This window comes from Neofelis nebulosa, chromosome 3, assembly GCF_028018385.1.
Source record: "Neofelis nebulosa isolate mNeoNeb1 chromosome 3, mNeoNeb1.pri, whole genome shotgun sequence".
In the NCBI taxonomy this organism is placed as follows: domain Eukaryota; kingdom Metazoa; phylum Chordata; class Mammalia; order Carnivora; family Felidae; genus Neofelis; species Neofelis nebulosa.
The window spans coordinates 122,224,981-122,247,812 of NC_080784.1; the positions used below are offsets into that span (position 1 = coordinate 122,224,981).

The 22,832-nt window shown below is 42.7% G+C and overlaps 2 protein-coding genes across 6 annotated transcripts in view; one reads left to right on the top strand and one right to left on the bottom strand.

Moving 5' to 3' along the window:
- Window positions 1-2,803: 2,803 nt before the first annotated feature.
- LOC131507271 (uncharacterized) lies at window positions 2,804-6,605 on the bottom strand. Its single transcript, XM_058721807.1, has 2 exons — window positions 5,599-6,605; window positions 2,804-2,991 (listed from the first exon to the last, which is right to left on the bottom strand). The coding sequence occupies exon 1, from the start codon at window positions 6,370-6,372 to the stop codon at window positions 5,620-5,622; it is 753 nt and encodes a 250-aa protein (XP_058577790.1). The 5' UTR covers window positions 6,373-6,605; the 3' UTR covers window positions 2,804-2,991; window positions 5,599-5,619.
- Window positions 5,180-22,832, top strand: part of PPP3CA (protein phosphatase 3 catalytic subunit alpha) — a 325,796-nt gene continuing 308,143 nt past the window's right edge. For 2 of the 5 annotated variants that reach the window (XM_058721800.1, XM_058721801.1), the window contains exon 1: window positions 6,653-6,905. In XM_058721800.1, the coding sequence (XP_058577783.1) occupies window positions 6,848-6,905 (58 nt within the window). In that variant the 5' untranslated portion in view covers window positions 6,653-6,847. Of the gene's footprint in view, window positions 5,370-6,652; window positions 6,906-9,841; window positions 9,900-12,391; window positions 12,451-22,832 lie in introns of those variants that run through there. The other 3 variants (XM_058721802.1, XM_058721803.1, XM_058721804.1) reach the window with 3 other exon arrangements.

Consider the following 22,832-nt stretch of genomic DNA (forward strand, 5'->3'; position numbering starts at 1 on the left):
CTTCAGCTCGTTTCAGGTCAAAAACTGAAAATCTGAGTGTAGAAAAGCCATATTATATAAAGTTTTATGGCATGAATTTTTCTTGGATTTTCAATAGAATAGCACACATATATCTATTTTCAACGTAAACATTTATGATTTGGCACCATTAACTTGTTCATAATTTTAAAATGAATAATAAAATTAGAATTCCAACTATCTAGGAGAAAGGACAAATAAGATTTCTTTCCAGGATATATGGATATATGTAGATAGATAGATATACATACACACACACACACACACACACACACACATACACACATATGTATATTAGTAATATTGAAATATCCTTAAAAGCAGATACTGTGGTATTAAGCCTAGAGCTTTACATAAGAGATGCCAATACATTTTTAATGTTTATTTATTTTTGAGAGACAGAGAGAGAGAGAGAGAGAGACAGAGACAGAGATAAAGTGTGAGTGGAGGAGGGCAGATAGAGAGGGAAACACAGAATCTGAAGCAGGCTCCAGGCTCCGAGCTATCAGCACAGAGCCTGATGCGGGGCTCAAAGTCACGAACTGCGAGATCATAACCTGAGCCCAAGTTGGACGCTTAACCGACTGAGCAACCCAGGTGCCTCAAGATGCCAATACATTTTTAAATTTCACTCAACAAAGTTTGTACCTAGAACTGGGATATGAGATTAAGATACAAATATAAATCAAACAAATAGGAATATATATTTATTAAATCCACATGAATATGATCACCTGAAGTCTTGCCAAATTTTAGGTAAAATTTATCCTCTGTATATTAAACTTAGCATATAATTCCATAAGTTGAATTTTGGTCCCTAAAAGAAAAAAAATAAATTTATTCCTAATACATTTGGCATAACAATGTTTTTATGTTCTTAGAGAAATAACTTTTCTAAAATGAGTAAAATTGCCTTCTGAAAAATATGAGGCTCAACAAAATTTCAAGAGCAATCCAAAAGATAAATAATAAAAGCCCTTCTGATTTAAACCTCAAATAAAACCCACATTGAATAATATATTTTGTAGAGCCTCTGTGGTGAAGAGGGTAGAAGTTCACGTGTTAGAAGTGAACGTCAGAGGAATTAGCTTTACAATCATAAATCAAATTCTCATACACATTCATGGCCCCACCAAGACTGGTTGTCTACTCTGCAAGTTCTCCAGTGATATGCTCCAGCAATGCAGGTGAGAATAGGTCAGATGTAACTGCTGTGGACCATCAATTACTCAGAAAAAAAAAAGTGCATGCCTCAGAAGAGTCAAAACCAGAAGTTATTATGCAACTCTTAATGTCAAAATGATAGTTGGGGCGCCTGGGTGGCGCAGTCGGTTAAGCGTCCGACTTCAGCCAGGTCACGATCTCGCGGTCCGTGAGTTCGAGCCCCGCGTCAGGCTCTGGGCTGATGGCTCGGAGCCTGGAGCCTGTTTCCGATTCTGTGTCTCCCTCTCTCTCTGCCCCTCCCCCGTTCATGCTCTGTCTCTCTCTGTCCCAAAAATAAATAAATAAATAAATAAATAAAAACGTTGAAAAAAAAATGATAGTAGAACCAAAGGAAAGTTTACATTTTCAAAAGCAGGTTATTCTCCAGGTGCCTAGGTGGCTCAGTTGGTTAAGAAGCCGGCTTTGGCTCGGGTTGTAATCTCGTGGTTCATGGGTTCCAGCCTCGTGTTGGGCTCTGTGCTAACAGCCTGGGGCCTGGAACCTGCTTCAATTCTGTGTCTCCCTCTTGCTCTCTGCCCCTTCCCCGCTCTTTCTCTCTCTCTCAAAAATAAATGGTTATTCTCAAAACAGGATATAAAAGACAACATCTTAATTACTTATCTTCGAAACAAAAAAGCCTCTAAATCTAGCAGAACACTTAATAGTAAACTAAAATATTGTTCATTTACTAGGATTTGGACCAATGGAGGTAAGCTGTGGCATGGAGCACTTGAATGCATAGATCACTCCAAGTCTTCAATATTTTTTTCCAAACATACTTATCTTCATAATTAATTTAGATGAAGTGACTAGTAAAATTTGAGTTCTCCAACAGCGAGAGGAAGTAGCACCTTCGACCTAAATGTTTACAATCTGTGTACAATTCTTATAAGACTCTGAGATCCTTGAATGAAGGGACTAAATCTTGGAGTTCTTACATGTTTTCAAAAAAAAAAATTTAAGTTTATTTTTATTTTTGAGAGAGACAGAATGTGAGTGGGGGAGGGGCAGAGAGAGAGGGAGACAGAATCTGAAGCAGGCTCCAGGGTCTGAGCTGTCAGCATAGAGCCCCATGCAGGGCTTGAATTTAGGAACCACAAGATCATGACCTGAGCCAAAGCTGGCCGCTTAACCGACTGAGACACCCAGGATCCTCTCTTCATAGATTTTTGAATCACCTTGCACGGTACCTTGCACAGGTGTTCAAAACACAACTGGTAAATGAGTAATTCACTCACAAAAAATAAAATTTTGATGTTCATGTGTTAAAAGAAATAAGGCTACTTTTGGTATTCTGTTAGTGCTGTTACAGAGCAGACACACGATGATTCTGGATTTTACTTTTTGAGCTAACATAATAAATAACTTTGTGTATTAATTTGGTAATACTAGTTGCCCTAACAAACATATCTTCAAATTTCAATGGAGCAACACACTAAAAATTTATTTCTTCTTTATGCAAAGTCTAAAACAGATTTTCCCTGTAGGTGGGCAGATTTCCTCTATGTGGTAATTTGGGCATTTAGCACTTTCCATTTTGAGTTATGCCTTCCCCTGTGCCCTAGAAGTCTCTGCATTCAGCTAAAGGATGGGAACTCATAGGCTCTGAAGAATGTATAACTGCCACTTAACTGCCTTGGCCTGAAACTGATGAAACACTTCAGTCCACAATGCCTTGGCCAGAGCTAGTCACATGCACCCATTTAGATGCACACAAATGCAGGCCAGGAAATGGAATCTCACCCGGGCACATGGTTCTCAGAGAGTATACTGGGAAGGAAGGGGAAATACAGGTTTTTAGCAGACTGCAAGTTGTTTTCTGCCAAGATGGTTCCCCCCTTGCCCCCCACCTTTTTTTCTCTGTTCTCTTCATAAGCAAAGGACATTGTTTTAGTAACTTTGGGAAAATGAATTGCAGTAACTTCTTGAAAATGTAAATTCCAAGTGTAAGGTAATTTTATGAAAGTGGTAACATAATCAAGGACTGCTTGGAGAGTCTAACAGGATAAAAAAATGGCAGCAGATTGTAGGAGATCTGAAAACATATCTGAATACAAAGGATGATTTTGGCAGGGCTCCTGGGTGGCTCAGTCAGTTAAGTGTCCCATTCTTGATTTCGGCTCAAGTCATGGTCTCATGGGTTCGTGTGATTGAGCCCAGCATTAGGCTCTGTGATGACAGTGTGGAGCCTGCTTGGGATTCTCTCACTCTACTCTCTGCTCTCCCCCTGCCCCACACCTCAACATAAATAAACGCTAAACAAACAAACAAACAAACAAACAAACAAAGAGATGATTTGGCTATACCAGTATGCCAGATATGCAGACATAACTAGTCCCTAATTTCTGCTGTCTAGTTTTCCTTTGAGTAGGGTCCAATTTTGTCTAAGAAGATGTGTTTGTGTCGCAACAGTATGGACCATACACGTGCATTAAAGGTGTCCAATGATAGTAAGATGTGTTGTAAAGGGATTATGATTCATAACTTTTTTTTTCCCACACATACCTCAGCTAGGAGGTGTCCCAAACTTGTAGCGGACTGAAGGGTGTGCCTCAAAGGTGTGCCTTTATTTCCTGTCTGTATCATAAAACTTCTCTATTGATGCCGACATTTTAAGCCTTCTGATCTTGGTTCAAGGTGTTTTTCCTAAACCTGAAACGTGTCCAAATAGCAGTGGGAACTGCCTGTTTATTTGCGACATGTGGGAGAAAACATTGTGGCCTTGGAAGTGAGCATCCTTGGACATGATTTCCTGGTCTTTCCTCAGGCAGGCCCTCTTCTTCACCCATAGGTCTTGGCGTCCCTGCCTCACTCTGTGCCATCTGGCCAGGAACCAACTTCCCAAATCTGCCTTAGCAACTGGCTCTGCCAGGGCTCAGGAGACTGTTTTCAGTAACCACTTCCTGAGGCGATACAGTGGCCTTTCAGAGCTCATATTTTTATGACAGTTCTACTAGACTCTAGGCTTTATTGAGGGCAAGGACCATTTTCCAGTAACTGCCCCTCCCCCCTCCCCTCCCCCAACCCCCCCCCCAAATAACCTACCATAGTGTCTGGTGTATATAAAAGGAACACAATACATATTTATTGAAAGTACTGTCTGCCTAATTACCACACACTATGCTGGGGGTGTGAATTGGGCAGCAGAATCTTGGAGACAGTGGCAGCGTCCCTGAGTAGGAGGGACACACCCTGCATGGTCTCCATTTGCTAGAAGGCCCACACCGAGGCTTCCCTGCCTTTTAGGGTGAGTTCCTATTCCTTGCAGGCAGCACGCTCAAGGCATACTCTGGTGCCATCAGTCAAGTTCTCCAACTTCCTTTCGGGTTTGAACTCGAAATCTAATCCCTGCTACCCAAACACTTCTGGCTCCATCTCCTAGCTCCCTAAATCTTTTATTAGGCCTTTTACTGGGCTTATGGTCGAATCCAGGAAATAGGAAAAACCTGATATTGAAGGAATTTAGAAACGAAACAGGAAGAATCGAGGGTGAGAAATTTACTCAGCTCTCTTCGTTATCGACGAAGAAGCATGCTCCAATCTTGCCCGGTTGGTCAGAGAGAGGGGCTGTGAGCGGAGGTGACCTTCTGGCAGAGGGAGATGATCTCCTCATTCTGTGGTGCGGCAGACAGGTCAGAAAGGAGCTGTCGGGGCATTGTCGTTCTCTGTCCTCCTGCACCTAGTGTTCCCTTCTTTACTCTCCTTCCAACCAAAGGGACCAGTGTGGGGATCCGCCTTGGGCTTCAGGGCCCTGCACACACCTAGCGCACCAAGTGGACGTCGGATGATTGGAGATGTGCTGCCACCAGTCCCGACTAGTGGCTGCGTGCGCGCGTGAACAGGGAAAAGGCGACCCTCTCCAGTGTGTCTCCTGCCCATCATTTGTCTCCGGAGATTGGCAGGGCGGCCCCGGGTGACTCAGAGTTGCCCGGGGTCGCTTGGACTCCCGTCCCCAATCTCCTTGGCTAGCGCGTCCCACACACTCGGCCACCTCCCCGGCGCGACGCTGAGAAGCGGCCCCTTTCTCAGAAGGTGTGGATGCGTGTGTTTGTGTGGGGAAACGTTAATAACCAGCACATCGCGCATCAAAAAGCCCCAATAGCAAAATGCACCGTACACCCATCACAGCCGGAGCCCGTCTCCCCAAGGTAAGTTGTTTATTCGTCGCCGTTTTGGCGATTCTCCCTGGACAGCTGCTGCAGCGACAGCGACAGCAGCTGTGCCGCGGGCCCCGAGCTCCCCGCGCTCTTCCTTCCTCCGCCCTCTTTCGGTGCTCCTCACCCCCACCCTCTTCCCTCCTCTCCCTGCCTCCCCCCTTCTTGCCCTCTCTCGGGCCACGCACACACCCGGAGACACCCTCCGCACTTGGCTACTCACACTGCGGCTTAACCCAGCCGACTAGGCACAGTTGCCAAAGCTGCGCGGGGGAGTGTGCGGGGTCCAGGGGCAGAAGCCACACCGGGCTGAGGGTGGCAGGGTAGAGCCCCGTTCCTCCCTGCCGCGACCCCCTGCCCATTCTCCTTCCCTAGTCTCGGCCTGCCGGCAACAGTGACACCTGAGCGGTGACTGGGCGGCGGAGGCGGCAGGCCCACTGGACTGGCAGCTGGGAGAAAACAGAGAGGGGGGCGGGGACGGCGAGGAGGAGCGGGAGGAGGGCCGAGCGACGAGGGAGCAACCTAGCAGAAACTGACGCGCGCGCCAGCCAATGGGCGCCCGCAGCTTCGACGTCGGGGCGGGGAGCGGGGGGCTGGCTCCGCAGGGAGGTGGAGGCTGCCGGGGCGCTGGAGGCGGGGGCCGGGAGGAGGAAGGGGAGGAGGCGGAGGCGGGCGCGGTGGCGGCGGCGGCGGCGGCGGCGGCGGCGGAGGAGGAGGAGGGTAGGTTGCGCCCGGGACTGTGTCTGCCGAGCTCCGCGGCTGTGCCTGTGTGAGTGAAGGAGCGGCGCGGGGAGGCAGAGGCGAGCGCGGGCGAGCGCAGCGGCGGGACGTCTCCGGCGGCCGCGGGGCCAGCGGCGGCGCTTGGTGTGGGGAAGCAGCGGCGGCGGCAGCAGCAGCAGCGGCGGCCGCCTCTCCGCCGCCGGGGACGCCGAGGCACGGCTGGTGGCACTGACATCGGCGGCCCTGCCTCTTCTGTCTCGCCCCCGGCCCTCCCCATGTGATCGGTCTTAATCCCGGCGGAGTGCGCGCGTGGGGCTTCATTCCGCGGTGCCGGGTCTCCTTGCCGGGGTGGGTGCTCCTGTGTGCGCTTCTCCTCCCCATCCCCCTTCCCCCAAGAATAAAAGAAGAACCAAGAGGCGTGCTTAGAAAATAAATAAATAACCACCACACACGCGCAGCCCGGAGCGGAGTCGGCGAGGCTGGCGGCGGCGGCGGAGGAGGAGTGAAGGCGGCGGCGGCGAAGGAGGAGGAGGAGGTGGAGGAGGAGGTGGAGGAGGAGGAGGAGGAGGAGGAGGAGGGACGCGCGAGAAGGCAGTAACTTTAAAGCCAGCTCAGAAGCCCAGACCTCCAGCCGAGCGGTTTGCAGCGCGGCGGCGGCGGCGGCGGCGGCGTTCAGTGTCTGGCCCGCCGGTCCGGTCGGGGTGTGCAGTAGGACGGACGAGCAGCGCGTCGCTGTCCCCCGGCGGCTGGAGATGTCCGAGCCCAAGGCAATTGATCCCAAGTTGTCGACGACCGACAGGGTGGTGAAAGGTAAGCGGCGCGCCGCGGTCGCCCCGGTGCACCGTGTGCCGCAGGAACCCTCACGGCTCGCCTCCCCTCCCCCCGCCCCCGGTTCTCTCCTTGCTCCAGCCACGGACCTTCTAGGATATTGTGCAACCCTCGAACCCCCCCCTCCTTTCCGCGCCTTCCCCCCAAGCCTCCCACCCAGCCCCACTTGGGGCATTTTTATTTACGGGGGCGTCAGTTGGCAAATGGCTGAGCCGCGGGGAGGCGGCGGCGGCGGGGGTGGCGGTGGCGGGAGGGGGCGCCCGGGGGGTGGTTGCTGGCAGGGTGTAGCTGCTGTGACAGAAATAGGAAGTGGGTGGCTGCTCGCAGGCTTGCATGGGATCGGGTTTATGATTTTCTTTTGCAGAGGGAGGGGTGATTTATGGCTTTTAAAAAATTAATATGGCATTTTTATGTGGCCGTGGCTTTCCACCGACTGCCTCGCTCGGGCTGGGTTCTCTCGGAGCTCCATTGCAGCAATTCCCTCCGCGCCCCCTCCCCCTCCCCCTGAAAGGGCCTGCACAGGACTCGCGAGAGAGCGGGAGAGCGTGGGGGGAGCCCGGCGCTTCCTTCCGCGCGGGGCGGGGGCGGCCGCAGGCGGAGGGGGTGGCCGAGGGGACGCGCGGGGGCCGCGGGAGGCGGGGAACGACCCGAGAGTCCCGCCGCGCCGCCCCGGGATTCCCCCGCAGGCCCTGAGAAAGACACGAAAAGCAGTTCTCCAACCTCCCTCGCCACCGGAGCCTTCCTTCCCCCGCCGACCTGTCAGTGCTCTTGAATGGTTCCCCGCTGGAGCACACCTCCCTGGTGGTAACCTCACCCGGCTCGCTTCTTCCGTGCCCCTGGCACCCCCTTGTTAACGGGCCATTTGATTCCTGTTATTGCCTCTTCTCCCCTGCCCCGGGATCGTATACTCCTTGCCCTGAGGTTCCTGGCGTAGAGAAGCGGGGATGCGTGGGGTGAGGAAGGGGACAGGCAGTGGTCTTTCTTGCCCGGGAAAATCCGCCGTCCTCGTTGTGTTCCGTGGTGGAGTTGGGGAGGAACCATCCTACAAATCCTGGAAGGATGGGACAACAGAGCAGATCCTCCAGGATTAAGTAGTATCCCTCGTTCCTAGGGTTAGGACCCGGAGCAAAGCAGGGATGGGGTAGGGGCTAGGCACGGAACGGGCCTTAGAAATTGCAAATAGCACTGGCTGGTGTGGAGTGTGTGTGTGTGTGTGTGTGTGTGTGTGTGCGCGCGCGCGCGCGCGGGGTGTGTGTGTGTGTGTGTGTGGTGTATAGAACTGAGATAGTATCTAATGTGGCCATGCAAGTTGAGTGCAAGGCAATAAAGTCATTGGTCCCATGAGCACTTAGGTGAAGTAACTCCGCAGCCTTAAGACCATGCATGATACAGAAGTCCTTCTGGGGCGACAGAACTGTTCATTGCTCCATTCACATTTGCTCAGTTGTTAAAGTTGTGTGTATGTGTGTGTGCGTGGTGATGGGGGAGGGGGATTGTTTTCTCTTTTTTTAAAAAAAGAGAATAAAATATCTTTTCTTGTTTTGATTATATTAGAATCATTCCTACTTGAATGCAGTATTCATAGACTCATCAAAGTAAGGAGGAAATACCTTTGCAAAAAATGACTCGAAGTAGGACTACAGATGAACAACTGTTCTCTGCAGTAATGGCTCCTCATGTAAACAGTGAATTCAAATCGATTCCAAAGAACTATGCTTTGTATTAAGGGTTATTGTTGACATTTTAAAAAATTAAGACCTTTTGCTGAAATATTGGAGAATAACAAATATCTCCCTAATGTGTGATGTTTAGGTGTAACTCCAGTGTATGTTAAGATTGCCTGTTTTCAAAACAGTGTAAAGCTTACAATTAAAGTGCTAGCAGTAAATGTGTCAACAATTAAAAGTCAGTCATATGTGCATACATAACTTCAGGTTCCCTGTTTTAAATCACAAAGTGTGGGTTCTCTGTGTAAATGTAAAATTGTCATGGAGAGAAGAATGTAGAATTGTCTATACATTCTGGCTTGATGTCTTTACCAATTAATGTGAAAGAGTCCCTTCAGCCGTTCTATGCCTATTTGGTCTTGCTTTTTTCCAATGCTATATTATAATGTTTTTATAGATGAGTCTTCATTGTAAGTACACAAATTCTCCTTAATTCCAAAAAAAATGGTTTACATATTTTTGTAGAGCTAAAATGCACACGTGGTTAATGTAGGAAAATAGGAAAGTCTCAAAATAGGGAAAGGTAATTTTGTATTTGTTTTTATAGGGATCTTGATGTGAAATTTTAAATGTGAAATTTTGTTTATAGAAAAAAACTTTTATTGATGAATCCTGATTTTAAGGTGGGCATGTTATTTTTCTTATGCTTTCTTATAGACTTTATATTGTTGGCTTTTTAAAAGGCATTATTGAATGTTGGATCAACATTTGGTCACATATATGATTTTTATAACTGATTATTTTGAAATGGTAATCTGTTTTGATTACCAGTTCTCTAACAGATAGCATTTCCCTACGTATACACATGCTTAGTGAGTAGAAAGTACATGAATGATGAATGGAAAATAGATGACCAAATGATTTTTCAGGTTTACAAAATTAGGTAAGACATAGTTCATGGAACCATGACTTTAAATTTTGCTAGAACTTCACCTCAGTAGTCTGACAGGATTCTTTAATGTAGGAAAGGGGTTATCCTCGAGGAAATTTTTGTGCTCCTCAAACTTCCTCTTCTTTTACAATACAGATAGTAATATTTGGTTGCATATAGAAATAAGAAGTATTTGGATCATTATTACCATGGCATGCCATGGTGTTTGTTTACAGTTATCTGCATTAGTGTGATCTGGCTTTTGTTGTATAACAAATTGCTGTTTACAAATAAAGCTGTGCTTGTGGTTTTGTTTGTAGTAATACCATGATGTGACGGCTTTCTTGATTTGTACTTCCAGAATGCAGCTTTAGAAAGGTAGGTTGAGTTTAAGTCTCAACTAACTATGCGATGTTTCAGGTTTGTAGCATCTTCTAGAGTGTGTTCAGAGCCCTGATCAGTTTTCCAGATCTTAAAAATGAAAGGGAATGGCAGCACTGGAGATGAGAAGCATTTATTTAGATTACCTCAAAAAAATTTACCTCTCATTTAGCAAAACTGGTGCTGTTTCAATTTGACTGTTCTTGGATAAAAACAATGGAAAACATAAAAAAAAAAAAAAACCTCATAGAAAAGATCTTGGGAATGCCATTTGTTGGAAATCGGAGTAATTTGACCCGTTTACTGTTTTACATTTTTTTAAGAAAACAAAATATATGCGTAACTGTATGGCAAAAGATGGAGGGCAGTAAATAGAAGAATAACTACTCTCCCTTCTTTCCCCCAACACACCACATAGTCTGGTTTTTCTCTGCAGTGGTGCTCCACAGGCCTGGTTCCAAACTCTGGCTTCTTTTTATTTCTCCTTGCCCGTCCCTGCCTTTAACTCCGTGTCTAGCCCTAACACTCCCTCCTGGCTTTGGAACTTAGCTATTTGGAAGTCATACACTTGGAGGAAATGAAATTGTATTTAATGAGTACCTTGCTTTGTTACTTCTTTTTCCCTTCCCTTTGTTCCCATCTCCAAGTATTTTCTAATGAGGTATTTCTTACCTTAACCCGAACTGATTTTAATAGTAGAAATTCCAGATAGCATGGCAGGTTGATGGGGAGTAAATGCCTGGGAAGAGTTTTGGGGGTTTTCTCAAAAACTGTAGGTAGGGAATTTGTGCTTTGTGTCTGTCAGGTTGCTTTTGGCTGTGGGGAATGCAAAACAAAACAAAACAAACTGTTTTTCTTTGTATTGTCAGCTTATATACTGTTTGTGAAGACAAAATACACACAGGGAAATTCTGGAAGGATATCTAAGATCATATAAGCAAGAAGCTGGTAGCTAAGCAAAATATTAAGTAAACAAAGATTCAAGCCGCCAGTGTTTCTAGCTGATGAGATGGTAATATTGCTTAAAAAGAACATCAAGCTATGCTACATCAGTAATCATGATCATGTTTGGATTTTGAAGCAAAGTATTAAATAATGCCATTTCTTTGTGGTGTGTCAAGAGGAGCTCATTGTGAATTTATTTTTCTTAGATTGACCGTCTATTCTATAGTATAGTAAATTCTATCTATCTGGTTTTCCATTTGAGTGCAGTAAGACCTCATTAATTCAGTGTCGTTAACTGAAACTATGATTAAGCATTAGTGTTTGGTGGCTGAAGTCTCCATCAGCAATGAATGTGAAGAAAGGGTCTGCTAATCTAATTAATAATATAAACAACACGGTTTGGGCATGGTTAATGTACTTAACAGAACAGATTCTTTTCGGGATGTAGTGAGTAGCATGTAAATTAATGCTATTAATTACAAATTAGATCTGTTCATTAGTGTTTTCTTTCAGGATTTCTACTATAAAGTAAATGTAACAAAACATTATTTTCAAAACATTTTGTAAACTAACACAAAAGCCTTAGGCAACAATTGAGACTGTGATTCGGGGAACTTCCAATGATTCTAAAATGCCATCGAATAGGAAATTAACATTTAGAAAAGAATATTTTTTTGGAAACTGGGGGAAAGAACCTGTACTTTAAATGAGCAATCTATTTTAAGACATCCAGTTAAAATGTGAAAAAAGTAACAGCTTAGAATCTAGTTAGTTTTACATTTGTTTATGTTAGTTTAAAAACATGCCTTTTTATGTCTACTTCATTTTTTAAATCTGTTCATTTCCATAAATATGACCTGTTTTATTTATAATTTTAAAAATATGAAATATGACTTTGATGTACATTTATAATTTTTATAATTGGTCTCTCATGCTTTTCCTTATCTTTTCTGTGTCAGCCATGTGTAAAGTTGGAACTAATTACGAAACCAAATAAAGAGTCCATTTAGAGTGACCTCATTGGAAAACAGCATTTTTCTAGACATACTCTCCTTTTAGCAAATCCAGTTAATTTACTGTTTTGAAAGTTTTGTGAAAATATTGGACACTCCTGAACTATAGGGAATGATGATGATTCACGATCTGGAACTTTGGTAAATACTAAAAAATCATTTTGTCATTTTTTTTTAGCAACTTTGTGGTGTAGCATTCTCTTGATAGTCAAGAGAGAGACAGTGAGATTTTGAATTCCAACTTTCTACAATTCCACTGTAATGTATTGTAAGTCACAGGTTTTTTCCTCATTTGTAAAATTGTACTCACCCCTCACTTCTGGGAACCAGAGGATCCTCAAATGGAATTTGAGGTCACACTGGGTCCACTTGCCTGGGAATGGCAATTCAGTCACTGCTGACACAGAATTACAAATGACAATGTGTTAATGTATTTTCAGGGTCACTCAAGAATAGTCAGAACAATTAATATTGAAGTCTGTGAATGCCTTGGGTCTACAACAGTAGCTTATGGTGGCATTTATTTTATAGTTGAAGAAATGGAGACAGAATAGATAGCATGGTCGGTCACAGGTGGGACTAGAATGCAGGTAAGTGTAAGCAAATTCTTTCCTTTAGCAAAGATGTTCTTTTGTCTTGAAAACCTGTTTGACAGTGTCACTTCTTTTGGTATATTTAAGATGTCACATAGTATTTCAAACTTTGCTTTACTGAATTACTAGCTGTATAAAATAGTTTCAATAGGAGAGGGAGCTTTTATATCTCTGTATTTAGCAGAAATAAACATTCTGACGATAGATATTATAATCTGGTTTGATCTTGGCATGAGGTTTACTAAAGGAAAATTGTTAAACGTTATTCTCTATTCAGGTAAATGTATACACAGAAACAGAAATAGCATATTCTCCTACTAAAACATTTATTGACATTTATTTTGAAGGTTGTTATCATAAGCCTCTTTGAACTACAGATAATGGCCGATACAGTTGGTCTGGTTTGAGGATTTTACGAATTTCTAGAGAAAGCTCAAGCAAAACCAACAACCAGTGCTTCGTAGGTGTTTCACTCCTTTTTAAAAAATAGTCATCAGGTGGGAATGTCGGCACTGACACACGGTTTCAGTTTGTAAATTAAGTCTTTAGTAATCTTGACATTTTCAGCATTATTAACTCATTTTACTGTATTTTCATCTTCTGTATTCATACAGGCTGTATCATGATAAGCCATCAATTATATTTCACATAAGAAGTCAAATAAAACACTTCATATTCCTCTATGGTTAGGTGTTCTGAATAATGGCTTAAATCAGATGGACTGGCAAACTGAGGACCTGGGCCTATGGCTGGGATCTCAAATCCTTTTCACAAATGTACATGCAGTAACTGAAACCCTGATATTAAAAACAAAAACAAACCCTGGCTGAGAAAGCAGTAATGAATCATTAAAATATTACAGTTTTAGAATTCGATCTATTCTTTGTGAGACATCACAGGAATAGAATGTTGTGTTCTTCTTTTTATTTCCTTAATCCATGTCTTTGCCTTATACCAAGTATATTCCTACTCTATTTTAAAAGGATGGTCTGGGGGCGCCTGGGTGGCGCAGTCGGTTAAGCGTCCGACTTCAGCCAGGTCACGATCTCGCAGTCCGTGAGTTCGAGCCCCGCGTCAGGCTCTGGGCTGATGGCTCGGAGCCTGGAGCCTGTTTCCGATTCTGTGTCTCCCTCTCTCTTTGCCCCTCCCCCGTTCATGCTCTGTCTCTCTCTGTCCCAAAAATAAATATAAAAAAAACGTTGAAAAAAAAAATAAAAAAATAAAAGGATGGTCTGTCTGACTTTCTATGAACTTCTCTCTCTTGCAACTGGAAATTCTGCAGATGTCTGCAGAAAGCAAAACACATAAGTAGAGACCAGAGATTTATGTTTCCAGCTGCCTCCAGATGATGACAGACCACCTTACAGGGTTTGTCAGTGTCAGGTACTTTCTACAGTTAGGAAGCCAGAAGAATGATGGTTGATGTTCAGAAAGAGAGTTTTATTCATACAGAGCTAAATTTTAAAAGATCCCATTAGCTCTAAGTTTCTGAGATGTAGAGTCTCTTCTTATACTGTCCATACGGTAACTGTTTGGACCCACTTTATTTTTTTATTTTTTGGGGGGAGGAGCTGTTACTTCTGATTTAAAATGTTCAGTTGTCTCTGTGTAGTAGTAGAATGTTTTGGAGATTCTGGTAGGTTGGTGTCTGAACTATGTCTCCCAGATTGCTGCATATTCGTGGAAGGTACACAAATTTTTTTTTGTTAATATGTATATTCAGAGTTTTAGTTTGAAAACCATGGTCATCGAATCAGTGTTGCCTAGCTCAGTGCCTTGCTTCTTATGCCCTGAATCGGTTCTTGTCTGATGACTTTGAACATTGCACAATTCTCACTGTACCTCCTGAAGCAATGAATGGAGACAAATTATGTATTTATTTTGAGTACAATTGTATTAAGTTCTGTCTTTTTTATAAATGGTTCTATATGATAACTGTATGGTTTTGGAATACTTCCTCTCCAGCCGCATCAGACAATAGAGTATGAGAGGGAGGCATTAATAAGGTGATATAATTAGATTCAGGGAAGTTTTGTTGTTTGGTCATTTGGACTGGCTTCACGCCAGCTGAGTTTAAAAGGCTAACTCCTTTTCAACTCAGCATATTAGCTTGAACTCGAAAGCTTTTTTTCGGTTTTTGTTGTATTTCCCCTTAGACTGATCAGTTTTTGACAGGTGAGAAAAGATATGTTAATCACTCAGTGTTTGACATATTGGGTGATTTATAGTTTTTAATTATTGTTTAGATTTGGACTTGAAGAGAGAATGATCGGGAAAATTCCATGAAACAAAACAAAACAAAACAAAACAAACCCAGACCAGAAAAACCCCTCTTCCTTTGTTTACATCTCAATTTATCATTTTCTGTAATGCTTTTGTAATTCAGAAACGCAGCCTTCTTCAACATAACCTCCTGCCCTCCTCCTGCCCTCTGCTGGCCCCCAAATGTCATTGGATTCTATCCAATGGGAAGATATATGGGCTATGAGAAGTTAAAAAAAATGTGGCACCAGCTCTGCTGACTCCTTATATTCTTCTAAGTGGGCTTCAAGCCATCGTTGACATTTGTTTTTAAACATCCTGTAAGCCATGCCGTTTTATCAAATTAAATTAAAAGCACAATATATTCTCTTACAATGACAGAACCTGAGTCAGGACTTCCAAGTTTGTGTTATTATTATTATTTTGCTTTTTACAAAGGAATTAAATTTTTTTAAATTAAACCTGGCATTGTTGGTCTGCTGTGCCTACTTAATGCTAATAAAGTACATGCATACCTTCTGTGTGTGGGCTTGATTATTGTCACGGTAACAGTTCTCATCTTTCAATTCTCATCCTTTGAGCTTTGATTCAGAGGACACCTCCTCTGGGACCGCATCTCCTGAAACCTTCAACTGGAGTAAGGGGACTCAGCCTCTTCATTTTCTCGGAGGACACTTTGATTAGAGCATGCTCTGTGAAGACTTATTTACCTTTCTGCCTCCTCTCTAGGAGAGAGGGGCCTGCCTCCACTTATCTTGGTATATTTAACCCCAGTACAATGCCTACTGTAGAATATACCCTTGATACGTTGGTTGGTAAATGAACAAAATAACAGATAAAGGATAAGAGGGATTTAAATTTCCAAATTATAGAGTTCTTTTCTATTATGAAATTTTGTGGATCCTAAGTCATGGACAGCTCACAAACATCTGGTGAGTTTCTTGTTTCATAAGTGCCAATGCTGTAGAAGGGTTTTTTTCACATGTATTTCTGAAATGCTCTCTCGTTAATTGAGATTACATGTTTTTTGCCCAATAGACAGACTACCGAAACATAACGGGCAGGAGTGGCTTACCCAGGGAGTGCTTGGTTGTCGGTGGCTCATTGTCAGTCAAAGGACATATAGGTCTATTTTCTCAGAGGTAGGTGATGTTTTCTTCCTTCAGGAAGACTGGTGATGATACCAAGTTGAGAGAGAGCCACTATGACAAGCCTCTGGGAGGCCCAGATTAGACTTCACAATTACATTGCTTACTTAGATAAATACACAAATGCAAATGAATAAAAGTCAATATGTTTCGGAATCAGAGCAGAGATGTAAAACATACTGCAGGCCCAGATAAGACATGTCTGTGTAATACTAATAAAAAATCTTCAGGCCCATTCCGTGAGTACAGGCTGCTGGTGAGTCAGCTCTGCCGATGGCACGTCTACCTGGTGGATGTTTTTCTGAAAACTCAGCCCTGGGATCCACATCAGCTGGGAGAGGGTATGTTGTGAGGCACCTGCTCTCAGCCCAGTCCTTACAGAGCACCACTGATCTGACCTCGTCCGCACTTGGTCAGATGGCTCCCCACTGAAGCAGGCTTTCCAAGCACCTGTTTATGGGCTAGGATTTAATCTGTCTCCCTAGTGCAAAAATACTTTTCTTTCAAGGAGTTGAAGACCAGGGAAACTATAATTTCTCACCTAAAATCACATCACTGTCACTGCCAATTTGCAGTCGGCAGTCAGGAGGAATCTCTCTGTTGACTACACCTCTGGCCAGAATTCTACTTGACTACTCTGTCTCATTTCCACATGCACTTTCAGAAATGCATGCAGAAAATTTGGAGGTTCTTAAAAAAAAGAGGTTCCTCCCCCTTCCCCAAGTGGTTAAAGGACTTAAAATTGTGAAAGGAACTAAGATTATTGAGTTTGAATAAGAAAAGTTTGGTAATTTATAGATTTCAGGTATTAATAAGTCTCTTTCTACAGTGGGTCACACTCCTACGTTAATCTGTCACCACTATCAATTGAATAAGAAAAAACACTACCTGGAAGCATCAGGGATTTTGGTGACTTTTTTTTTTTTTTTTTAATCCAGTCATGGACATTTAACACTGGCATGGGTTATGGGTGATCTTCGGAATGGAGAGAATTGATGATTCTTGTTTATTCAGGTTGTAAATGTGATCTAAATCTAGAATTATAAAATTTTGAAGCTGGAAGAAACCTTGGGAATCTAACTCCTCATCTGGCCTGGAGCCAGTCCTCTGATTCTGTACTGGTGAGAGGGACTGAGAGATGAGTGGGAAAGCTTTTACCTCTTACACTTGCCAAAGTGTCTGAGCCAAAGCAAAACAAACAAATCAAACTCTTGGAATTGGAAGGTGTGGCAGTGATCTAGCTCAGTCCATCCCCAATTTAGAATGTTCTGTCCAGCCTTTGTGATGGATGCTAATCGCACTGTTTCATGAAAGCATGAAGGAGCCCCCTACTGACTAAGACCTGCTCTCACCTGGCCATTTCTACTTGTCAGAGTGTTTCCTTAGGTTTGACATCAGTTACTGCTCTGGAGTACACAATCATTGTTCCTAGCATTGCCCTGTAGAGTTCCCTAAGATGAGCCTTATCTGTCTTTCACAAGAGAGCTTATTTGATATTAAAAGCAACTTTCATGTTGTTAAGTCTTCTGGCTATTCCCCACATGACATTGTTTCTGGGTCCTTCTCCAGCCCAGTAGCCTTCCTTTAAACCATGGTGATTGTCAAGTTCTTTGGAAAATGGAGAAGTGAGTAAAGGTACATGTTGGCTTACCTCTTTCCATCGAACTTCCAGCACCTTGAGCTTGGTTGCCTAGGTACTCCTGCTTTTCTCTTCTGTGTTCTCATGCTGACCCTTAAACTTTCAGGTCCTTCACTGATCCAGTCTTGTATCCCTTGATGTCCCTTGGCTGGGGGGGGGGGGGGGGGGCGGTACTGCTACTGCCATGATGCTTTTACTCCTCATGGCTTCCTATTGAAATTCCCTTCCACTGTCATCTCCCGGTCCTGCAGCTTGAAGGTTCAAATACCTAACCTGCTCTATATGCAGAGCTTTCCAGAAAATCTGAATAGCAGATGCATTTTAGCAGTGACTTTCTGGAGGTGTTGCCTTCCTTTTACTTGCTTTTATATGTAATACAGACCAGTAATAAAGACAGCATGATAGCATGGTGATATTAGTGTGGTAATTGAGGACAGGCCAAGTCCCTTGTTTACTTTTCAAATCGCACCATGAAGGCAGCTCAGCACCCTGCTTGCCCAGAGCCAAACTTGCCTTCTCTGCTTGCTCACTCTTCTGGGCACCTAGTCTTTGAAGGTTGTTGATAATATACAGCTCCTAAGGCCATTGAATTTGGCTAACCTAGTGAGTTCGATTGTAATTTGATACCTAGTTTAAGTTTCCCGGAGGCCTAAAAGAGGCCAGTGCCTTCCAACTATGGTGTCACAACACATTTCTGTGTTACACTCAGCTGTGAGGTATTAACAGCTACTGACAACAACGTACAGAAGTTTGCAAATGACTTATTTTAAAATATCTATATATAAGCCAGGGTGGATTCCTGTTCAACCCTAAAATACTACGTTCGCTTGTATTCTGATGTTTTTCCTCATGCAGGAGAAGGGATGGAACTGTAGCTATCATGGTGGGCATCTTGCATAACGTACGGGCTTTTTGATCTTCTGATACACCGTTAATCACAGTGGAAATTGTGCATTCTTATAGCCTATGGCAGTGTTTGCTCTATTCCAGTGGACATTTTTTTTTTTCAACGTTTTTTTTTTTTTTATTTTTTATTTTTGGGACAGAGAGAGACAGAGCATGAACGGGGGAGGGGCAGAGAGAGAGGGAGACACAGAATCGGAAACAGGCTCCAGGCTCTGAGCCATCAGCCCAGAGCCTGACGCGGGGCTCGAACTCACGGACCGCGACATCGTGACCTGGCTGAAGTCGGACGCTTAACCGACTGCGCCACCCAGGCGCCCCATCCAGTGGACATTTTTGAGGACAGTTTATTGCAATCTGGATTCATGCATGCTAGTGTGTTATGCGAGTGAATGTCATGTGCATCTTGACAGAAAGGCTGACTTCTGCACTTAGAGAGTGTACCTTCATTAGCCAGATCTGCAGATTGGATAGATCTTGAAATATCCTGGGGTGATTTCAAAGTGCTTTATGCAGCCTGCTCTTTTCAAACATCTCCCACGGGCCATGGCCAAAATTCCATGAATTGTTCTTTAGGATGAGCTTGGCCTTGGCCTTTGGATAGTATTGAATTCAAGAAAAGTCCTGTGCTTTAGGAGACTTTTGAGAGTAAACTTTCATGTCTCCTTTTGAAGAAGAATGCCATGCCTCTTGCACCACTCAGTTTTCTGTCTGCTCCCTTCACGTGTGATATAATTGTAATACCCTGGTTGGTAAATAGATTAAATAATCCATTATTGAGTATAAAATGACTGTTGAAAATATATTGTTTCCTTCACTTATCAGACCATTTTCCTACACATCCATCCTTCCATCCTGTCCATGCATGCATCACTGCTTGCCTGGGTCTGTGCTGTGTTCTTGGGCCTTAAAGTAGGCAATCTCTGAAGGTTGCTATCTAGTGTGTGTGTGTGTGTGTGTGTGTGTGTGTGTGTGTGTGCGCGCGCGCGTAGTGGTGGTGGGGGCGGGGGAAGCAAATCACAACATAAGTGGTAATTACTTTAATAGCAGAAGATACTACATGCTGTGGAGGACAGTAAAGGAGTGATTCACTGTTTTTCATAGTTTGTACTTTAATTTTTTGGCAAAAATAAAGGGAAGCAATATTGTTTTTTTCCTGTGTCTTGTCTATAAGCACAATGTTAGAGCATGGGCTTGTTTGTAAATATAGATGGAATAAAAGGAGCTACAAAAGGAGTGTTGAGTATTTATATGTGGAATTCTGTAGCTGTTACAGTTCACCTGTGAGCAAGGTGTATGAGAAAGAATCATGGGTTGTGGAAGGTGGAAGAGGCTTTCAAAGTCAAGCCAACTAGTTCAACTATCTTCCAAAAAAAAAAAAAAAAAGGAAAACCACCTTCCTATTAAATGGTTAATAAGCCCCACCGCCCCACCCCTGTAGAATATTTACAGTGATGAAGAAGCAGCATCAGAGTGTAGAAATAACATTGGTTTACACTTTGAGAAAATCTGCTTTTAAATCCTGCTTTCTCTATGTACCAGCTGTGTCTGTGGGGAGGTCATGTAACAACCCTGAACCCATTTTGCTTACTGAAAAGTGGAACGGATAGTATTAATTTTTCAACTTTGCAAGACTGTTGTAAACTATGAGAGGAATTGTATGTGAAATGCCTAGCTTACTGCCTGCCCCCCAAAAGACCTCAGTACATGCTAAGCATTGTGGGGGTGGTGTGTTTTTTGTTCTGTTTTTTGTTTTTTCATTGTTGGACAGCTCCTTTGAAAGCAAAGTTTTTTGCTTCTGGAAGTAACCTGCATTGAAGTATCCTACCCATTGTCAAATCCACTGTAGTGTGAGGGCCTCTGCCATTCCTCTGAGACTGGCAGAGGTCACCAGTGACTGTCCAGTTGCTGGCTTCTGTTGTATTTGACATAATGGGCCACCTCTTTCTTCTTGAAACATTGTCTTCATTGGCTTTTGTGGGTTTCCTCTTTGACCTGTTTGCCAGCTCCTCTGGACTGAATCCTGAATGTTGATGTTCCTTTTCTTTTTACAAGTTCTTCCATGCAGTTTCATAGCTTTACACGCATAGGATTGGTGACAGGTGTGTGCTGCTTGTAGGCTGATGAGTAACACATCTATATTTGAAACCTAGTTTTTTCCTCTGGAGCTTTCTCTCAAACCCTATACAGAACAGTTGCTGTAGATGGGTATGGTGAAAATCCAGTGGGGTATTTCTTCTCCTGTGTTCCTTAGCCTGGCTGATGTTACCATCATCCATCCAATTAAACAAAGCTGTTATTCAGTTCAAGTTTTCTAAATGTTTCACGTAGTGCTACAATAGCTTCCCAACATTAGTCTTTTTGCTTTCAAACTTGTCCCTTCTCATAAATTAGTTTTCCCACTAGAGGGATCCTTTAAAAATGAACATCTGATTATGCTAATCCCATATGTGGTTGTTGATCTTCTTCTTACTGATTTGTAGGAACTCTTTATATATTGTAGAATTTGACCCCTATTGCATGAATTTTGAAAACACTTTTAATGTAGCATGTGTCACATTGTACTGAATTTAAGTCTTTACAGTTGATGACAATATAAGTTCTTGAAAGCAGAGAGAACATCTTTTTATTCAAAGTGTATTCTCAATGCTTCTCTGTGTTTGGTCTATACAAAGTTGATTAAACTAAACTGAACTACTTAAAAAATTTCGATACTTTCCATGGCTTTGTATTTGCTTTACCTCTGTAACATTCTTGCTCTCTATTGTGTTCCTCTTCTGCCTAAAGCTTCTCTGATCTTCTCAGGCATAGCTGTCTGTGATACTTCTTGTACTTTGTACACACAGTATGTCACAAACATTTGCAACAAAATTTTCTCTTTGTGAAATTAACCAGGACAAGGCCTTGTCTACTCATCTCCCCAGTGCTTAGCATGATGCCTAGCATATAATTAGTCATATTCTGCCTCCCCCACCAGCAAACAAATTGACCAGAAATGATATACCTGTTCATCACAAAAGCATAATGACATCAGTACTTCCTTTTTTCCCCTTCCAATATCATACTTTTTTTTTTTTAATTGATATAGTTCAAGTTGGATTATTTTTCCTAGTACTCTTGACTTATGGAACACCTGACCCAGGTGTTCATGTAAATATATTAAGTCAAGTCTCCTCCACTCTGGATTTGGTAATTATTTTATACAATTCTACAAAGCACTACATTTAAAGGAATACCTCAAGTTTGATTTAATCTTGCTTACCTTGTCCTCTGGTTCTAGCCTTTTTAGATCTTTTAATTAAACATTTGGATTCTTTTGATTCTTCTTTTTAGTTATTTGCCCCAAATTATGTCCTAAGTAGATTTTCCTAGGCCTTTTACCTAAGGCTGGCAACCAAATGAATTTTTGGAACTGGTCAATTTAGATGAGTGAGTACACAAATCTTTATTTTAGGTTCTACATATGTAACATGGGAAAAAATCCCACATACGTTAAGAAGGTTGTGGCTTCTGTACAAAAAAAAGGAAGTACTTGTATAATTGGTTGTCCTTGATCTTTTCCTTAGTTAATTAGTGTATTTTTCTATGACTGCACTTTGGAATGATAATTTTTTAAAAAAATTTCCAGTGCTTCTGCCTTCCCTGAGATTTATTTTAGTCTTTCATCATTTTAGGCAGTAGAAGAATGAATTTTTCAGGGATAATGATTAAAGAGTTGGTGTATTTATTGCTAGTATATGTTTTGTAATGCATTTCACACAATTATATTTGAAGGGAATACTTCAACTCATCAGCTACTTTGCTTCTTCTTCATAGGATCTTAACATAAATAATACAGTGAGTGCCTTTACTTATTTTTGAGATTTCTGTTCTAAAAATGTTAATAATATTAATGCATATGCTTTGCATATGCATTACATAATTTTATCCTTCCAATAACTCTGAAGCTAGGGGAGAGGCAGTGCCTTTTGAAGGTCACACAGCAAATAAATGTTGGAGCAGGTACAGTAAAACCTTGGTTTGCAAGCATAATTAGTTCTGGAAACATGCTTGTAATGCAAAGCACTTGTATATCAAAGCGAGTTTCCCCATAAGAAATAATGGAAACTCAGATCATTCGTTCCATGATCCCAAAATATTCATATAAAAGTGATTACAGTACTGTAACATAATATAAAATAATAAAATACAAAATATAAAGAAAAATAAACAAATTAACTTGCACTTACCTTTGAAAACCTTCCTGGCTAGTGTGAGGGAGACAAGAGAAAGGAGGTTACTGTGTAGGACGACTTTCACTATCACTAATGGAATCACTGATGTCTGTTAGCTCAGTGGAATCTTTTTCTGCATGGGGGCTATTGTATACACTCTCACGGATGTTGACTGCAGCATGCTATTAATAAACTCTTGTCATATACTGTATT